Below are 20,612 nucleotides of genomic sequence, written 5' to 3' on the forward strand. Positions count from 1 at the left end.
ACCCGAACTCTTCCACGGCAGCATTTTTAATTTCTCTTTGATATTTGATTGGGACCCAATGAATGTAAAAACAAAGAATTACCAGATTTTTTTTTCCTTATTCTTGTTTTTAAGAAAAATAAGAGCCACACATGAGGATATTCGTTTAACATTTTGATAGAACAGTAGCAGCATAATGTCCTCGTAAAAGGATATCAGGCCCTTGTAGAGCAAAATTGAGTATTTTGGTCTAAATAACCCAAAATGTGATGTCCACATATGTGGACGCAGGTCCTAGGAGGTTAAGCATCTTTCACTCCAAAGGTCAAGAGAACCAACAGCTAACATGGACGACGATGCATCAGCGGTGTCTGATTTTTATGACTGGAACACTTGTTGTTCAGCTGAGATCTGATGCTATCCTGAACCATGTCACGAGAACCAGCCGATTTAGGCACCTGGAGCTGAGGCAGAGTGGAGCTCCCACTCACTGCCTGCTGCTTCTGACCGAGCATCAGCCACATCAGCCCGCTCTGTGAGAAGTCATCCTTTTGATCAAAGAATTTAAAGAAACCACATTTCAATAAAAAACCATTCAAAATCGTTATAATTAAAGATCCAAAAACACTCCATGTATTAACATCTACCAATTTGACTTTCTTTGTCCAGGATTTGAGGTTTCTACATAAATGAAAAGCACTGTGTGGATGAACTGTGACGATCTGTGACGTCAAGGACCAGAGCTGTGAATCCTTTCATTTGAACGATCATACAGGAGCAGAACTGTTTCAGTCTAACATGCTGCACACAGGTTTTCACCTCAGAGGCAGGTTTTAGGACTAAATGTCAAAGAAGTGGTTTCATCTGTAAAGACCAATTAAGCACTGCAGTAAGATGTTTCCTTATAAACAGGATTTCAGTTATTTTCACACACTGTCACACAGCTACGTCTCCCGGGAAGTTGTTTTAGTGCTCAGATCTTCATAGATGTAGTCAGCAGAGACTAATGTACGACTAGTGTCTGACCATCAAACTGATCTATTTGTCAGCTGTAGTTGATGCTGGGTTTGCACAACACTGAAACGTTCCCTTCAAGTCACACTTCACAACTTAAGAAAATGCTCAACAGCCTTTTTAAAAATGGAACGACAGCCAGGATGTGACAAAGTAACCAGTAAAAACCAAAAAGCCTTCATGTCACAGTTGTATCAGCAGTGTGTTTAGCTCTTTGTTCAGAGATCACAAAGCCTGTTTGCTTGGTTAACATTTTAAATGACTGAATTGGACCTTATTATTCGTAAGATATGAACGTCAGTCAAAGGGAAAAACATTAGAAGTGATGCCTGCAGTTTGATGGTTCATCAATGGTAACATTTGAAACTCCCAGCATTTCTGTGTTGAATACCCAACATGTGGTCTGATCTCTCTGTATGTCATGATCATCAATCAGTCATGTTGTAGGGCTTAACATGTTCACCTACACATGAAACTGGTTTGAGACTGGGAGAAACCCAGTCTCTGGTGGTCCAACCTTGCACAGTGGCCGTCCCAGATAAATGTGGGTGCAGTGTGACATTAGTGCCAAATGAAACATGTGGGTCCATCTGCTGTGGCAGCCCCTGAAAGAAGCAAGCAGCTGAAAATACTTTATGACTCATTATCACAGTTTAGGGCCGTTTTGCCTCCTCAGGTCTTAGATACCAGATACCGAGGAAACATGGGTCACTTAAACTTCACAGCCTAGAGTCAGGTTAGTCTGTGCAAAAGACAACAGGAACTACAGTAGCAACTGAAGGGACAGCGGCAGCATCCAGGAAGCTCCACTGGGGTCCCACTGTCACTATGACCAATTGTGAAACTATTTTTCTACCACTCAATAGTCTGTTTTTGAGCCCAACTCAGCAGCACAGACCCTGACAGAGAGGGTGGGCGACACGTGGATGGGACTGTGTCACTGTTGGTCATTTTCTGATAACTCATCCAAAATTCACTTTCTGGTGTTACTGGACTGTCAGTGTGGAAACTGTGATCAGACCACAGATTACAGGTAACCAATGCAGAAACTCTGGTAAGTCCACAGGCCCGACTTCCAAACACTGAGCAGGTTATGAGGGTTCATTCCCAGTTATTCTAGATGCGCCTACAGAGCTTCGTAGCAGTGACGTGATGAGTGAAGCTGACTGATGATGAATTTGGTATCAGTAGAACAGCTGATAACACTTACGATGCAAAGAAACTGATGGATGTGCTTTCAGCAGCCAGAGGCACACTGGCTAATTTACTCTGAAACTTTAAAAAGAAGAAGGAGGTACTGCTGTGAACTGCAGGCAACACTGAATGATACAGTTAATGGAAACTTTGGTGGACAACTGTAATACTGCTGCTCAGTAACTTTGTGTATAATAGTGTGAATGAACCACCACTTTAATGGATCCATCAACAACATGTTTGTACTGTTCTGTCAACTTCCTGTCTGAGCTCTGCGAGCAAACTGTGCTCCAGTAAGACTGCACATGCTTCCCACCTTCCAATAGTAAGCTCAGGAGCAGTTGGAACTACAGACAGTATAAAAGGTGGACACGATGTGACAGAGGGGCAGGTCTGACAGTGAAGCCACGCGTTCATTGGCTAACAACTTGTGAATCACACGTCTTTAGCCAATGAGCTTATCACAGATAATCCTTTTAAACACAATACTGTCATTTTTTAATTCAATGCAACCTGGAATGAGTAACTGAGCATATAAAACCCAGCAGGAAGTCTTTACAGATGTCACGTGACAGAGATTCAGGGTCTCCACGTCTATAGGACCAGAACACAGTTACAGTTTATTTCTATGGCACCTGTCAGGACAAACATCACACAGTGATGCCAGATCATAGAAACAGAAGTTCACCAAACACAAAGCTAGTTTTTTGAAAGAGAGCAGAGATCAAGAGCTCAGAGGACGTTACTGCAAACACAGCTCTCACCATCTGTTGGTCATTTAAGATGCAGGTTTAAGGCACTTCTGCACTGGCTTCAGGTTTCAGACCTGGAGTCCATGTTTTATCCTGCCTATGGCTGAAACTGGGCAATCCCACACGCTGAGCACATGGTCTTACTACTGACAGTGCAAATGTATGACAAGCACCTGGCTGCTCACTCGAGTACAGTCAAAAAAGAAAAGTTCAGTTCTACTTTAATTAGAAATAAACGACCCATCATGGCTCCCAAAAACCTCCTGTTATACTTTGGCTCCTAAACAGAAACCCTCAAAACTACGGATGCTCTTTAAATCTTATCACATATAACGATCTTTGAAGACCAGAAATCCAAAGTGCTATATGAAGAACTGTACGCATGTATAACAAAGTCAATCAAGTGTCTGAGTCGTAACACTTATCCATGTGAATCATCTCAGTGTCAGCTCTGTTCATGCTGTTATGCAAAGCAGCCCTTTAATGTTTGCATCAAGCTTATTAATGAGCTACAGAGAGAATGGTTTGAGTCTGAGCACGGCTGCTTCACGTGGTAACCAGCATGCATCTGAAGTCTCTGTAATCACGGACAGATCAGGATTTTATTCATTTCTTTTTTAAACTGCCCGAGGCAAAAAAAACAAGACTCTAAAAGAGAATAACTTACATTTGGCCCAAAACAAACCCTCATCATCAGACAGCTGACCTGGCTGTGTGGTGCGAGTGTGCTGCTGTCAGTGCTGTGTCTCCTGTCAGGTTAGTGTCTGCTGGTATCATGAATGGACAGATGTGCCAATTTCTTCAGTCACTTGCATCTTGTATGGCGTTTAATATGGGCATGCAGCGCTACATGTGTGTCAGTGTTTGTGAGTGGCATGTGCCGGATGTACTGGGGTCACTGAAAAGCTTGGTGGAAGCGGGGCAGTGTGGTTGGAGTGCTCAGGTTGGATATGAAGGAGGAGGAGAGCCCCTGAAGTGGACTCTCAGCAGCCTCTGAGCCCGTGGCAGCCTGAGAGGGCAGCTGAACTAGAGATGCAGGCTCTTCATTGGGTAGAAAAGTGACACCCTGCCCCCCACTGCCCCCTACCTGATTGTACGGAGGCCCGTTGAGCGGCAGGAAGTTGAAAAGCTGTGAAAAATCCATTAGAGAGGAAGATAAGGCCAAAGAGTCACCGGCAGGTGCTGCTACTGATGTGGACATTTTGGACAGGGACATCTCCTCATTGGCTTCCTCCAGCACACCCACTTCAGGAACCAACTCAAGTTTGGAGGAGGAGAGTTGGGCTTCTTGGGCTTCAGAGGCAGAGGATGGCATACTGCTCTGCAGCTCCATCAGGTAGGTCTCCAGGTCTCCCTTAAGATTCTGCTCCCGCTCCTGTGAGGACACGGCGTATGAGGTAAAGTTGGAGCCCAGTGGGTACTTTAAAGAAAAGGGATGTGTGGGACTGGAGAAGGGCTCGGTGTCGAGGACGGGGCCTGTGTACACGTTCAGCTGGTGCAGTCTTGGCGTCAGCATTCCCGGGAGCTCCCCCTTTACGCTCCCAGACGCCAAGTCGTAGACGACGGGCTCCAGCGAATCGCCTGGCTCAGTTTTAACCCTCAGCAGTTCCCGAGCGTGGCTCTTTTTCATGTGACGCGTCAGATGGTCCTTCCTTCCAAAACGCTGGGCGCAGTACTGACAGAGGAAGTCTTTGCGTCCGGTGTGCACTACCATGTGCCGTCGCACGTCTTTACGGGTGTAAAACCGCCGCTCGCAATGCTCGCAACGATGTTTTTTCTCCTTGGTCCCACCGGAGGACTTGCCAGCATGTGTTTTGAGGTGTTCCAGAAGAACCCCAGTGCTGGGGAATGGCTGCAGGCACACTTGGCAGGTGAGGTCTCCACTGTTGGCAGCATGGAGGGCAAGGTGGCGTTTGAAACCCAGCTTCGTGTTGTAGCTCTTGCCACACTCTTGACAAGTGAATGCCTCCTTGTGTGGATCGTGAGTATGTAGGTGATTCTTTAAGTGATCCTTACGGTGGAACATTTTCTCACAGTATGAACACTTGTGGTTTTTTTCTGGCGAGTGAGTTGCCATATGCCTTGGAACACAGACACATTCTATGAGCACTCACAATTGTTGCAATCATGTTTAAAGTAGGCATGCTTTACACATAAACACAACAAACTAGAATTCAACACATCAATCTGACCACTACACAACATTACGTTACCAAAAGTGCAAAGAGAAAGCAACATGTTGCAGCCTGTTATGTACTGCTGCTTGTCTGTACCGTAGCAGCTTGTATTTGGAGACGAAAGCCTTGGTGCATTCAGGGTGGGAGCAGCGGTAGGGTCTTTCTCCTGTGTGAGAGTATGAGTGCACCTTCAACTTCTCCAGACTGTTGAAAGCCTTCTGACACTCCTGACAAGGGAAATTCTTCTTCAGCTTGCCTTCTGCTCTCTTGCGCCTCCCCAGAGGTACTGCAAGCTTGGCTTTGTCCAGGACTTGGTCACGGTGGCCCTGGGTTCCCGTGGCCATGGCACCCTAAGGCTGACCAGCTACATGGACCGATGCACGGCGCCGGACTAGTACTGATGTGATTATTCTGTCCAGTTTTATGTGTTCAGCACTGCCTGGACACAGGGGTCTGTGAGAGAGGGAGAGAAAGGGCAGAAATATCGTCAGAGCTTCGGTATAGGACAAGGCTGTAACACGGCAGGAGCGCCAATAACGACCTGCAGTGAAAATACATCAACATAGAAACGGGATAACTCCTGCAAATGATGTCAAACTGGTGACTAATAAGCACAACACACTCATCCTGCAAAATACTGGTGAAAGATGCACCCAGCTCTCACCCTATGGCAGCTGGAATAGACTCCAGGCCCCAGGAACCCTCAACTGGATAATTGGACCCTCTTCCTGTCCCCCGAATCAGAAACCATGACCAGTTTAGATTGGTAGCCCCTTCTGAACTGAAAACATGGGTGCAAATTGAATTTCTTTTGGATTTGCGCGAAAGTCTTACATACCGTCTCAAATGTATACAATGGACTACTCGTGATAATTGGCTCATTTAAAATAAGTGGTTTCCATGTCCAAACCGTACTTTTATGTATAGTGCAAATATTTTCACTAAGGTTGAGGTAGATGTTAGGGAAAGCCATCCCAGAAGCTGAGTGTTGGCCCACTTTAGCTATTCTAAAAGAAATTCTGATGAGCCAATCGTCTCCAAGCTGCTGGTTTGAGGTGAAGCTGAAATTTGTCTTTATTATTCCATCGTATGAGCTCAGTGTTCTTGGGTCTGAAAGCCTTACTTCTCCAAACATACGTCATCGTCGCGGCCAAATACCCCATTTGGCTTGTCCATATGGGGAACTGGAAATTTCAACTCGGGCTGAAGACGGTGATTTTGGAGCACAAGCTTCTTTTTTGTTGCCATGGAGTTCCATCAGTTTCCAGTTCATGGCAGGTTTGGTGGTTGGTGGTTCCTGTGTTCTTCCTGAACTTCCCAACCAATTTCCTCTCATCTTAAAGTGATAGTTGGGGTCTTCTTCCAGACGACATACAGAATAATTTGCACTGATATAATATTGTTAGAATGGTGAAGATTTAGGAATATGCAGCTGTTTAGATATGGCTCCAAGAGACCTTCCCAACACGTGTAATTCTTCTCCTTAGATGTTGACTGAGCTCCTTGGACAGTACTGGTCAGTCGAGTCCTTTATGCTGGCAAAGGGACACGACCTGTCACTCCATCACTAACATCAAGTTCTGGGCCTGATGGGTTCTGTCGACCCATCAGCAGGGATGCAAATCCAAAACAAATTCAAACGTGTGCACTCAGTTCTTGCTTGTTAAAGCCATCAAAGATGTGTGCTGTACAATCATGTCTTTGTAAGTGCACAGAAACCTCTGACCACAAAATCATTTATTTAAATATTTTTGTAGGTCATGTAGAAAAGAACCACCCCAGTGGGCAGCCCTTTCATTGGCCACAGTGGCACCAGATGGCTGAGCTGTGATCAATAATTTAATTATAATTAGATCTAATAATTGTTTTATTTGGGAAAAAACAACCAGTGGACCTGAAGCCTGGCAAAGTGGAAAACTGTCTCATGGTTTGACTCATCTGTATTTTTAATTCTTTTGTGTCCTACGGGCTAAAGAGGAGTCAGACCATTGGTCTTTTTAACTAGTGCAGAGTTTAGCAGTCATGATGTGAAGGGGAATTAGTGACATGGCAAGAGAAACTTTCATACACGTCTTTTTCAGGGAAAGCTTTGTTTGTTATACCAAGATAATCGAACTGAACCGTCTGTCAGACTTGTCTCCCTGCAGTCCAGGTATTTAAATCATATCAACAGCGTCTGAAGCGAGCAGCAGCTGAAATCCTACGTTAGACAAAAATGGGCCAACATTTCGATTTAATCACAGGTGATGTAACACACAGGGAACATGGTCTTATCCAACCTTACAGAAATATATATAGACCGATCTAATAATGCTAATAACGTGACACACATGCATGTGTACTTTGTCATTTAAAAGAATGTAACATAAAACAAAGATGTGGTTATTTTAGTTTATTTGCTTACATTTCTTTAAACAGAGAAAGGTCTTATTTCTGTGTGCAGGGTCCACCAGCTAAGCCCTGTACATGAAGCTGTCCTGCTGCTGATGCGGTGAGGTGCACTGAATCCTTCAGGATCAGTAGCTAACACCGACAGCCCTTCTCTTTCTAATTACACAATCTCACACACCATTACTTTCCCCAGTTAACCAACTTGCTGGAATCTACAAAAAAGAAATAAAATCTCCTTAGTGTGAAATCTTTAACTGTGTATTTCAAACTATTAAAAATAAAAACTATTCTGTTGGACATTCTATTCAAATTCTATTCTAAATTAGTTTTCAAACACAGACAAATCGTTCCACAGACGATGCCATCTCTCATCTCCTCCACACATCACTCACTCACTTGGACACTAGAAGGGGGAATTATGTTAAAATGCTCTTCATAGACTACAGCTCTGCATTTAACACCATAATTCCCTCCACACTCACCACCAAGCTGGAGCATCTGGGACTCAGCTCATCTATGTGTCAGTGGATCTCCAACTTCCTAACTGGCAGACCACAGGCAGTAAGGATGGGCGGACATGTCTCAGCCTCCACCACTCTCAGCACTGGAGCCCCCCAGGGGTGTGTTCTGAGCCCCCTGCTGTACTCTTTGTACACATATGACTGTGTGGCCACTACCAGCTCCACCACCATCATCAAGTTTGCTGACGACACCGTCGTGGTGGGCCTGATCTCTGACAACAACGAGACGGCCTACCTGAAGGAGATTAGGAATCTGGAGAACTGGTGCCAGAGGAACAACCTCCTTCTAAACGTCAGTAAGACAAAGGAGCTGATAGTGGACTTCAGCACTAAGCAGGAGAGGAACTACCAGACCCCCGTCATCAACGAGTGCCCAGTGGAGAGAGTGGACAGCTTCAAATACCTCGGAGTTCACATCACGCAGGACCTGTCATGGTCCTGTCACATCAACACCGTGGTGAAAAAGGCCCGACAGCGTCTCTACCACCTCAGACGCTTGAGAGACTTCCAACTGCCCTCCAAGGTGCTCAGGAACTTTTACTCGTGCACCATAGAGAGCATCCTGGCGGGAAACATCTTAACCTGGTTCGGGAACAGCACCATGCAGGACAGACGAGCTCTACAGAGGGTTGTGCGGTCAGCTGAGCGCACCATCCGCTCCGAGCTCCCTGACCTGCACTCAATCTACAGCAGGCGGTGCTGGACCAAGGCCAGGAAGATGGTGAAGGACCTCAGCCATCCCAACAACAGACTGTTCTCTCTGCTGAGGTCAGGAAAGCGATTCCGCTCCCTGAAGACCAACACAGAGAGACTGAGGAGGAGCTTCTTCCCGCAGGCGATACGGTCTCTCAATCACACCACCACACAGTACTGACCCACACATATGGTTCTTACACACACACTGGACTTTCTGGACTTTGGTTTTGCACAACACTGGTCACTATATTCTTCATTTCCAGTTAATACTTGTACAGCTGCTGTTATTGTGTATATATTTATTTATATTTAGATTTCTTCATACATTCTTATATAGTTCTATATTGTGTATTTTGTTGTACAGTTATTTTATTTTCAACTTTAATTTATATATTTTATCTTATTCTTCCCAGTTAAATTTACCCTTCATTCTAATTTGTGTTGTACAGTTATTTCATTTTTAACCTTAATTTATATTTTATTCCTTCCTAGTTAAATTTACCCTTTTTAATTTTTCATATTTATTTCCTATCTTATTCATAGCCTTTTCCTTTTTTGTTTTCTTTAGGTCACGAGCAGTTGTCCAAGCATTTCACTACATATCGTACTGTGTATGACTGTGTACGTGACAAATAAAATTTGAATTTGAATTTGACAAAGAGAAGAGTTGTTCAGTGCACACAAACAGATCACATCTTGCATTTTCATCCATTTTTGACCAAAGAAAAAATACAATTATTTTATGTCAAATTAAATGTTGCCTGATCTGCAAAGTAGTTCACGCAGCACCATGAAACCTTGACAATAAAAACACTGATGAATAAAGACACTGCATCACTCCTTGCACCGGATGATGGTTTGGGGCTGATACCTCTATAATTAAACACATTTAGAATTTCGTTTAACTTATGAGCTGAAAACATTCACTAAATGATTCCACATAACTACACAGTACATGCTCGGTTATTTTGTAATAATTAAGAATTAGCAGAAGAACTTTTAATGTTTACAAAAAAAACAAAAACCATAAGAAAACATCAAAAAAGGGGAAAAAAAAAGGACATTTTTTATGTATAACTGTTTATTTTAGAGAAGTTACAAATGTATCTACTTAGTATCAGTATTCTTTAGCAACATGATTAATTGTTACTACGGTAAAACTTTGAAGCATTGATTCATGTTTTAGTGAAAGTGTGGATAGATTCTTCTGTGCACAGTGTGCTTGAGTGTTCTGAAAGGTGCTTTCAAATAAAATGTATTATTGTTATCATTATTATTATTCTTCTTTAAGCAGCTCTTTGCTTTAATCTCTGAAGGTCTGAATGAATTTATACTCTTGGAATAATCTTTATTCTTCGAAGCAAAAGGAAACTAAATGTGTCTCATTCCAACAAAGAACTCTTCATCTGTAAAAGAAAAACAAATGAAATCGTTTCCGTCTGATCAGAAAGAATAAACCGCTTTAAACTTGGTGAATTGTACAGAAACAAGCAGAAAGTTACTTTTTGGCTGATTTAGGATCCGGTTATACCCGCATTTAAATTCTCAGAATTTCCCTAAACTTTGATCAGTTCCTAATCTGATGAAGCGGGTTGGACAGCTGTGTCTCTGCAGTCTCTTTAAGCAGCACATCGGAACTACGGGCGGGTTCAAAGCAAGCGTCGCAGAAGCGTTCACGCAGACTCCGCTTTAATGTATGTGAGACAGGTACAGACAGACTGGCTGCTGATTGGACAGCACCGAACAAGTCTGTGGAAGCTTCACGTTTAAGGCACCGTAGCCTGACATATGACCGGCTGTGCACGGCGGAACAGCGACAGGCACACATTTCATTAACAGCCCACGAAGTGTGAACCTGCCACACAAATCACACCGAGCCACGGTAACTTTAAAGACACTATGCTGGGTCGCTCGGCGCTGCCGCATTAGTTCTCCCTCCATTTTCTACTTTATCGACAAGAAACGGAGCCGCTTGTTTCGGGACGCGAGCTTCTGTGTCACACTGATCAATAGCGCGGAGGGGAAACGCCATACAGTACACGGCCGCAGACAAAATGTCAGTGCGGCCGCTGCGGGTTTGCGAGGAGATGCTTGAACCGACACGAATGTTGACACTGCGTGCGCTAAAGTCAAGTCCGCGCGGAGGAAAATGAACATTATTCCTCAGCGCGCCTGTTCGTGACGGGGCTCACGGCACTGCCATTGTTATTATATTAGAAAAATAAACCAAGTGTTCAACTTTCCTCAAGTATCCTTCACACCACCGCTTCGTGGGATCTTTAATATTCGTGAACACGCACCGTCACACTAATATCAGCAGTGACACCGCTGATTTGACATTTCTCAGTCCTTGTGCCCTGCCTTAGTTTTCTCTGTGGTCCAAAGCTGGGTACTGATTAACACTAACTTTTCCCCCAGCTCACCCCGCTCATAATTTAAATAACCCCGATATTTTAATTGAAGAACTGAGTAACCGTTTCCTTATTTTGCACCAGACTTACCCCGGACGCTTTATCATCCTTTCTGTTGAGTTTTTCTTCACTTTCAACTATTTTCCGAATTTTTAATAATTTTTTTCTCATATTTTTTGCGAGACGCGGCGGGCCTGAAAATTGTTTGCTTTCTCCTCTTTCGAGCAGCCATTGTGTATGCGCTGCGATGCAACCGAACTTGGAGTTAGTCACACCCATTTAAAGTTCCGACAAGGCGCTTTTTGATTTGTGAAAGGCGCTGTCGTTTTCACTTTAGTGTCGCTCACATTGTCTGTAAATAAAACTCAAAAATTGGACTCGCCGTTAATCCCCGAAACTTCTTTTCGCCCCTGTTTTGCAAGGATACGAAACCTAACAGTTAGGGTCGGAATCCTATTGGCTCGCTGGATTATCTTTCTACGTTGCAGGTTTTTACAGCGTCTATTGGCTCATATTGACGTCAGTCCTCGGTGACGTCGCGGTGCCCCGGTGCAGTAACCAGAGGCGGCGGTAAGGTGACAGAAGGTTGCGTTATCAGTAGTGAGGGCCAAATGAAGCTTTCCGAAGCACTGAAGCTTGTATTGAAAAACGGTTCATTACTCGAAGCTTTTCAACACAGTCCTCTCCGGTGACATCTGGTGGTGAAAACTTTGAAGAGCAGCTTGAATCTGCAAAATAAAACGGACTGCTCAATTATCACTGCTCACTCAAGAGTGGAGTTCTCTCTGATATTGGGCCACCGTTCCGTTGCTTTGAACATGTAATTGGTTTTGTTTTCTCGATTGGGGGGCTGAAAAAAATGTAATGCGTATTTGCGTAATACATTTTGATCAATAAACTTTCCCTATTTAAACATGCACTATGGTGTGGCCTTTCTTTGCTCATAACTCCTTGATGTTGGTAAATACAATAAGTGAGCAATATATATAATATACATATGAGAATGCACAGCACATTATGGAGTATGCCCCTGCTGTGGAGTCCTGCCTCCATCTACTTGTCGTTTAATCACTGGACAGCTGGACAGGTTCATACAAAATATTAGATGAGGCCAATTGTCCTATACATATTTTTGACCTAGGGGTGGGATTGATTGTGAACTGGAAAGGGAAAATGCTTAGGGGCTGAGTACGGCTGCATCGTCACTGATTTGTAGAATCATTTTGGTTCGATACAGGATCCGATTCAATTTGATTGGAATCTGGAAAGTTTTGCCTCAGTCAGAAATATTACAAGTCTGATCATTTAACAGTATATATCCATAATTTCGTATCTATTAAAAGAAAGCTGACACATGTGAGACTTAATTAGAGATGTAAACAGAGAGTTATGAAACCTGCAGCTGCAGAAGCCAGCGAAAAAAAAGAGGCAAACACAGCGCGGACCCGACGACGCACCAAAATCTGATTCTGACGCGTCGGGTCCGCGCTCTGTGTTCACGTTTGTATGCAGAATCCGTAAACCTGCTCCCAGTTACTGTTTTAGCTGCATGGTGTTTGACGACATGTTGTGAGGTTTAACCTGAGATGCTGGCGTTTCAGGCATAATAACGTTAATTTACAAATCGACACAGGATTGTAATGAATCAATATCACTTTATTCAATTTAGCATGGATTGTAATCAGAAAGGCGATAATCAAAACCCACCCCTAATCAAGAACTTGCAAAGTAAAAACATGATCAATGTAAGGTAGCCCTTTTGTTATTTACAGTTAACAAGAGGATTAGTGTTACTGTGCGCTGGCTGAGTCTGTTTCTTTTCTTAGAAATAGTTTCTCCTGCCCTGGAGAAAATCCACTTGCATGGAACAGAAGAGGCTGTGGAGTGCAGGAACCACACTGCAAGCTGGTAGATATGCAGGTATTCCTGGGTCCTGCAGACTATCACCTAACAACAATAAACAAAATGATTTTCTAAACTGTAGCAATGTAATGTACGTATAGTGTCAAATACATTGTTGTAGTCTTCATTAGCTTTAATTCACATGGAAGTGTTCCTAAAGTCATATGCTGTAATGATATTTACATTATGAAAACATGATTTTGGACATTTCAAGTTTTTCACTTCGGCAGATAAAATGAATTGAGCAAAATCAACTCAAAATATTCCCACAGGCCAGAACGTCCTCTCTTCCTCGCTGGCTCCATATCTGTCAGTGGAATGATCACCTCTTCGCTCTCTGTCACCATCAACACACTCCACGAATCCCGTGGATGATTCACTTCCTTATATCCGTTTGAATCAGGTACCGAAGCAGTTACGTGCGTAATGAAGCTTCGGACGTCACTGGTCACGTGACTTTTGCCAAACGAAGCAAGCCTCGACACAGTGCTTCTGAACCAGTGTGTTGTTTTTTTCGACACACGCTCCGGAGCGTCAGCTTCAAGCGGGCCATCACTAGTTATCAGTTAGCTTGGTGTTGCTCGGAGTCGCGCCAGCGTGGTTTTTGAGTCGCGCCTGGTTGTGTGTTTGCTAAAGCTGGCTCGTCTTCACTGCAGTGGATGTTAGCTGCTTGCACAGCTCGCTAGGCTAACGCCGGGTTCTACAAGGCACGTTGTAACATTCAGGCAATGGTGAGTATTCCACTCACATTCAGCTGCTGCAAACTTTCTGCACCGTTTGGAGACATTAAAGAAGCTTTCGCTTGATACGATATAGAAACGTACTGGGGGAGGACGCTCAGCTGCACCCACCGTCGTTAGGAAATCTGCTAATTAAATAACAAGTGCTCTTTTTAACGCTTCCGATCTCCAGGAATCATTAAAACAGTGTGTGAAAGAACTGCCTTTTAATTCGGCATGTATTTCAAACTACAAACATTTTTTTATTTCACTCATTTGTTTAATCCTAAGAAAAACTGTAAACATGATATAAAAGTCTCCAAACTGATCACAACTTAATCTTTGATATCCTCAAGTTGTAAATCGACCTGTGGCATAAATAATGATGCGTTTCATCAAACTCGAGCTTCACAGTATAAACATTTTGGGGTGTGTATTACAGTAAAATGCACTGGAATGATTTCTTGGTGCACAAATAACCACAACCACGTGTCATGTCAATGTAACAATTGAAAGTGAGCTAATGTGTATTGATCTTTAAATGTTGCCCACAATAACAGTCCAGTGTTGATATAGTACCTCTGAAATGCCTGGTTCACTGCAAGACAAACGTCCATCATACATCACAATGTCTGCCGCTGAAAAAGGAAAAAACGGCCTTTGAGTAGGGCAAAAGGAGGCAGTTATGTAGGCGTCTGCCTTCCTGTGCAGTCACTGTGTTATCATTATTTCAGTTCAGTTAACTAATTCTAGTGGACACAGATGATGGATCCAAACAGGGAAGCCAGCGGCTCACTTCTGGTTGTATAGATAGGAAATTGTGACATGTAGTTAAAAAAAGCTACAACGATGACACTGAAAACAGTCACATAATTAACCAGTGGGGGACATGACATTGACCATGTCCGTATTTTCTGTCTAGTCTATGGGTTCATGTTAAAATGCTGCCTGGAGTCACAAAGAGAAGAGGTAAATGCTTCTGAGAAAAACTAGCCTGTTTCTTTCCATCCATCCAGATTCAGATGGATCAAAATGCACGGAAAGTTCGGAACCAGGACATTAACCCCTGCATCGAAGTAAGCTCGCCGTCTGTCACGTGCTGCGCTGTGTCGGCTGTGTGCCTGCTGCTGGCACATGAGTGTTGCGGCTTTCTAATCCTGTGCTTTGAAATATGCCTTTTCTCAGGAGAGCGATGACTCCCAGAAGTGTCTGAATGCCTACAACTATGATAAAAGCATGTGCTCCACCTACTTCCAGAGATATAAGAACTGTAGGAAATACTGGGTGAGTGTAATGTTTTCATGTTTCAATTTGTTGTTGGCAAAGATCTTGAAAGATCTTCATCCTTGATGCTGCAGTGGTGGATGCTCAAGGCACCACAAGTAATGAGCAACACATGTTAGCCAGCAGTATCAGTGGTTTTGGTATCTGATCGACACTAACAGGATGGACTCGATGCTTTAGTTTGTTTCTGTCCTAAGTTCGGCTCCCGCCCTTCAGAAAGCTGGCGTGTCTGTGCAAACACCACCTCTCCTGCAGGCTGTGATTAGCCGTCCTCTGGTCACGTGACTCAGCAGCACTGAGCAGAAGCATGCAGGCTGCAGTGAGTGAGAAAAGCTACTTTACACTGTAAACACGACGGAAACATCACCAAGTTCAGTAAAGACATGAAAGAGTAGAGAACAGAGCTTTGTCCTGGAACAAACGGAGAAAGGGAGTCCCTCAGACAGACTCGGACCCCCGGCACAGAGACCAGGCCACAGTTCGGTACAGTTTCATTAGGTCAGAGTACCTGCTACCAGGTCCTTTTTTCAGTACCTACTCGGCCGGGGTTCCAAGCAATCCAAGGTGAGCCCAAAATGTGACACCAGCAGACGGCAGGCCTCCGATTGGCTGGGCAGGGACGTCACTCGATGAGTCATCACAGCGTCTCCTTCACAAACCCAAAACTGACATTTTTTTAAACCTGGCAACTAACATCGCCATGGTCCCCGAGTCTGACGCAAAGCTACAGGCCGAGCAGCGGGTGTATCATTGGCTCAATGTCCGCCTTTGTTGTAGCATATTACATACTAATTATATCACGGGGTGCTGTTGTGTCGCCATGACAATAACGACACAGGTCAGGTGGTACTCGGTTGTAATGAAAAAGCAGTCAGTGGAGTCGTGGCGAGCCTTGGCGAGTTGATCTGAGTGGGTGCTGATGGAAACGTGGGTTAACACGCTCCTTCATGAAGTGCTCATATCTACAAATAAAATGGACATCCTGCACTTTTAGGGTCAATATACCCTCATAATTATATCGCCACAATTCTGTTTGTAAGGATCTAAATGGCTGTTTGATCACTGAGTGCAGCGAACAGTATGCAGGGCATCTTAGTCTTTTCATAAGCGCTATGATCAGTGACCGCTATTGTGGTGCAGTCGTATCTCGCGTCACATCAGCACATTTCTCAGTTGCTCTTATGGACATGACCATAGAGGGATTTGTGTGTCTGGGATCAACTGGGAATCTTTCAGTAGGCTAACCTGTAAACCAGTACACCATGGAGCCAGAGCGAAATGGCATCAGTCAAATGTAAGCACTGAAAGTAGCCTGCTGTTGTTTCAGCTCCACGTGTGAGTAAAGGATCAACCTGCCTGCTCGCAATAGTGAACTCTTCAGAATACTGTCACAGCAAAGCCGTGCTGTTGTAACTGTGGAAGTGTTTATCATTACTGTGTCACACGGCAGTGGTCACATGACCAATCTGTTTACATCTGGGTCACACATCACCGTGTGTGTGTGTGTGTGTGTGTGTTAGGGCTGCCACAAACGATTATTTTGATAGTCGACTAGTCACCGATTATTTTTGCGATTAGTCGACTAATCAGATCATCATCCATTAGACGTAAAACTACAGCTTATTGCACCAGCAGCATCTGCTCTTATATAACTATCATTAGCTTACAGCTTTAAGTGTTTAAGGTATGTGCTAACTAAAAGTAAAGACAAGATGATAGTTTATTAAATTTTAATGAAATTTGCAGATTGTTTCGGTGAAGTTTAATAAACTCCTTGCTATCTAAACTATAACAGGACACCGGAGTAAACTCTCGACCGTCTCACACTTCTGATAATCAGCTGTCTGCTTGATGTTTATTCAGCTGTGTAAAAACTATAACTTTAATCTCAGACAAACCGATTTACTCAGGAACAAATAAAATACTAAAAAAAAAAGCCAAACAATAACATTTTAAGTTATCTACGTGACTCATATATATTTAACCTGAGTAGCGAAAGACAGCGGTGGGTTTGAAAACGATTTGTGGGGAGTCCGGTGTTCTCACGGCGCTAGTGAGCCTAGCCCCCGGCTCGCTAACGAGCTAGTGGGTAACAGACGTCTCCGAAAACGTCGGAGCGCTTTTGAAAATATGTGGTGTCCTGATAAACTGAGCAGATATTTGAGGTTTACACAGCTACATTCTCGCCTGAAAATATGTTAAACGTTTATTTTGTGACTCAGAAAGAATAATAAGAGTAATATTAAAACTAACTAGCTACCGCCATTGTTGGAAACTGCGCTGGGCCGCGCTATGAATTCTGGGACACAGCTGCTTCTTCTTCTTCTTCTTCGGGGTTTAACGGTAGCTGACATCCTTGTACATGCAATGCTGCCATCTTCTGTTTCAGTCCGTTATTACACTCTTAAATCCTGCCACTCATTCTTGCGTCTTTTGTGATCTTACAAAGCTTCAAACGACACGTCGACTATTAAATCAGTCGTCGACGATTTTGATAGTCGACGTAATCGTGACTAGTCGACTAATCGTGGCAGCCCTAGTGTGTGTGTGTGTGTGTGTGTGTGTGTGTGTGTAAAGAAAAGGCCACCAAACGGGGGTTCTCTTAGTATTGGCTCACATCAACAAGCAGGGCTAGCTCACTAGGTAAGTGGTTGCCCCTTGATCAGAAGGTCGGGGGTTCGAATCCACTGAACGGCTACCCTGAGGTGCCCCTGAGCAAGGTACCGTCTGCACACGCTGCTCCCCGGGTGCTGCACTAGTGGCTGCCCACTGCTTCACTGGGTGAATGGGTTAAATGCAGAGGAGTCATTTCCCTACAGGGACTAACACATTATTATTATTATTATTATTATTATTATTATTATTATTATTATTATTATTACTATAATGTAATTAACTTCAGCCGCCTGTCACACGTCAGACTCCACAGCACAAGTGTTTCACACAGGTATGGTAACTGTGTGCTCTTGTGGTACAGAGGGCTGTGAGCGCCGATCTAAATGTAAACCTGTGGTCAGTTTCTAAAGCTGGAGGATATTTGCTGAAGTGTTTGGAGCTGTGCTGCACCGCACCTTATAAAGTGGGACACAACACCCCCTCCGCCTGTCACAGGTGGAGCTCTGATGGTTGTACGTGTGCTGTACTTGTTTCAGTCTGTCATTTTCAGCGTTGGGTTTGAGGAGCGTTGTGAGTACGAGCTGACGCTGAGGCCCAGCCTGAGGCGGTTCACTTATGTTTGTGTTGAAGCCGTGTACCTGCTGTCATTTGCAGTTTTAGCCGTTTGCTGGTTGTTGAAATAGTTTTGTGAGCTTTAGGCTGAGTTTCTGCCGTCTTTAAAAAGCGATGTACTGATCCAGCTTTAATCAAACTGAAATCAGTTTGAATCAGGAAGTGATTTCTTTTTTAAAGCCACCCTATTGCTTACAGTTTAGAGCAGCACTGCCACTTGTGATTTGAAATGCATTGTGGGATACCTGTTCATCATACCTGGCGATAGGATGGACCTGTCTTACACACGTAATGAATTGATTAAATGCATCAGTTAATAATTCTGAAACCAGCTGAATTGATGATGTAATCATTTCAGTTTGGCACTCAAAGCCCTCCATGATCAACGCCAGTAAAACCAAGGAACTGGTGGTAGACTTCCGCAGGCACAAGCATTCTCCACTGCAACCACTGAACATCCAGGGTATGGACATTGAGGCTGTGGACAGCTACAGGTACCTTGGTGTTCATCTGAACAACAGACTGGACTGGACTCATAACTCAGACGCCCTCTACAGGAAAGGGCAGAGCAGGCTGTACCTGCTGCGGAGACTCAGGTCGTTTGGAGTGGAGGGCCCACTCCTGAAGACCTTCTATGACTCTGTGGTGGCTTCTGCTATCTTTTATGGTGTGGTCTGCTGGGGCGGCAGCATCTCTGCTGGGGACAGGAAGAGACTGAACAGGGTGATCCGAAGGGCCAGCTCTGTTCTAGGATGCCCTCTGGACCCAGTGGAGGTGGTGAGTGACAGGAGAACGGCGGCTAAGCTGTCATCCCTGATGGACAACGTCTCCCACCCCATGCAGCAGACTGTGACAGCACTGAGCAGCTCCTTCAGTGGGAGACTGCGGCACCCACGGTGTGGGACGGAGAGATTTCGCAGGTCTTTCCTCCCCACTGCTGTCAGACTCCACAACAAAGACTTTAACTGAACAAACACACACATCCACACATGTGCAATAACACTAAGTGCAATAATCCTTTCTGTCATCGTTGTATTTTTACTCAGTTGTATATAGCATTCGTATTCTATTTTTATCTTATTGTATATTTATTCTATTTTATTCTACTGTATATAGTATTTTATTTTATTCTATTCTGTACAGCTGTGTACTGTATTTATTCTTATTGTATTCTAATTTTTGCCTCATAACTTTTGCACTGTCCACTTCCTGCTGTGACAAAACAAATTTCCCACGTGTGGGACTAATAAAGGTTATCTTATCTTATCTTATCTTATCTTATCTTATCTTATCTTATCTTATCTTATCTTATCTTATCTTATGATGTCACTGTGATGTCATCGAGGTTATTTCCTCAGACCCACTGTGACCTTTACAAGCGAGACTTGAGCAGTCACACTGACTTGGTTAGAAGGTGTCATGCTATTTATTCAGCCGTCATTATTAGCAGGTGCTGTTCTGATAATTATCTGATGTGCTTTCTTTGGCTGGTCTGTTTTGTCTTGCAGCACAACATCATGGTGCAGAGGAGAAGAGATGGTGTGAAACCTGACATGCCCACTGCTGCAGAGAGGCTGGAGATGCTTACTTCACTGGGAGGCAAACCATACTAAGAGCGAGCCCAGTCACATGCACACTGGGAAGAGCAGCTGGCCTTCAGCCTGTGGTGGAGTCAACACTACAGTTCTGTGCTCCAAAGACTCGCCTACTCAAATCCAGCTCATCAGAAACTTGGAACAGTTTTACTATTTCTGCTTTTAGCTGCAGACTTGGTGCTGTTTAAGGATTTGACAGTAAAGATTCAATAGAAAAACACAATTTCAGCCTAAGGTGGGCACAGGTGTCTTTGGATCATATGTTATTGCTTATAAAAATCCATATCTCTTATTTTATTACTCACGACACTGTGGACTGTCTGCACACAGGGGGACCAGGTGTGGTGTCACTGTTTTCAGTGATACCTGCTGGTCTCTGACCTGCAGGAGTTTCACAGCATAGGTTACCTCGATGAAGTGAACCGCCTTCATAGAACAACAAACCCACCATTAGCCCTGAAGTCACCTGGATAAGCCCAAAGCCAGCTTAGCATTGCTGCTAGTCTAAAACAGCCTGTGAGGAACTAGATGCTGAATGTTTTCTATGACCATGGTCGAGTGTGCATCCTGTGAACCTGTAACGAGTGTTTCTGTCTCTTAATAAACATGCCTCCATTACTAATGTTTGATTTCTGGCTGTTGAAAAGTTTGATGGAGAAGAAGAAGAGCATTGTGGGAAGACTGGAAGAAACAGACCGGATTTTTTGATAGATAGATCTATCTCATATATAGATATATCTATATATGAG

At 43.9% G+C, this 20,612-nt stretch overlaps 2 protein-coding genes across 2 annotated transcripts; one reads left to right on the forward strand and one right to left on the reverse strand.

Moving 5' to 3' along the window:
- Positions 1–3,492: 3,492 nt before the first annotated feature.
- Positions 3,493–11,301, reverse strand: plag1 (pleiomorphic adenoma gene 1). Its single transcript, XM_085361859.1, has 3 exons — positions 11,226–11,301; positions 5,153–5,569; positions 3,493–5,020 (listed from the first exon to the last, which is right to left on the reverse strand). The coding sequence occupies exons 2-3, from the start codon at positions 5,458–5,460 to the stop codon at positions 3,835–3,837; spliced, it is 1,494 nt and encodes a 497-aa protein (XP_085217985.1). The 5' UTR covers positions 5,461–5,569; positions 11,226–11,301; the 3' UTR covers positions 3,493–3,834.
- Positions 11,302–13,507: 2,206 nt separating this feature from the next.
- Positions 13,508–20,472, forward strand: chchd7 (coiled-coil-helix-coiled-coil-helix domain containing 7). Its single transcript, XM_085361860.1, has 4 exons — positions 13,508–13,768; positions 14,773–14,832; positions 14,942–15,040; positions 19,777–20,472. The coding sequence occupies exons 1-4, from the start codon at positions 13,766–13,768 to the stop codon at positions 19,879–19,881; spliced, it is 267 nt and encodes an 88-aa protein (XP_085217986.1). The 5' UTR covers positions 13,508–13,765; the 3' UTR covers positions 19,882–20,472.
- Positions 20,473–20,612: the final 140 nt, after the last annotated feature.

This window comes from Diplotaxodon limnothrissa, linkage group LG9 (assembly GCF_057381915.1).
Source record: "Diplotaxodon limnothrissa isolate DT_005_m linkage group LG9, D_limnothrissa_male_GT1.1, whole genome shotgun sequence".
Classification (NCBI taxonomy): domain Eukaryota; kingdom Metazoa; phylum Chordata; class Actinopteri; order Cichliformes; family Cichlidae; genus Diplotaxodon; species Diplotaxodon limnothrissa.

Excerpts from the sequence above, each read along its gene's own strand:
- chchd7 (XM_085361860.1), top strand. Across the intron at positions 14,833-14,941 it reads ACATTAACCCCTGCATCGAA|GAGAGCGATGACTCCCAGAA; the intron begins GTAAGCTCGCCG and ends GCCTTTTCTCAG. Across the intron at positions 15,041-19,776 it reads AGAACTGTAGGAAATACTGG|CACAACATCATGGTGCAGAG; the intron begins GTGAGTGTAATG and ends TTTGTCTTGCAG.
- plag1 (XM_085361859.1), bottom strand. The coding sequence starts at position 5,460 with ATGGCCACGGGAACCCAGGGCCACCGTGACCAAGTCCTGGACAAAGCC. Across the intron at positions 5,021-5,152 it reads GCTTTCTCTTTGCACTTTTG|GCATATGGCAACTCACTCGC; the intron begins GTAACGTAATGT and ends CTGTGTTCCAAG.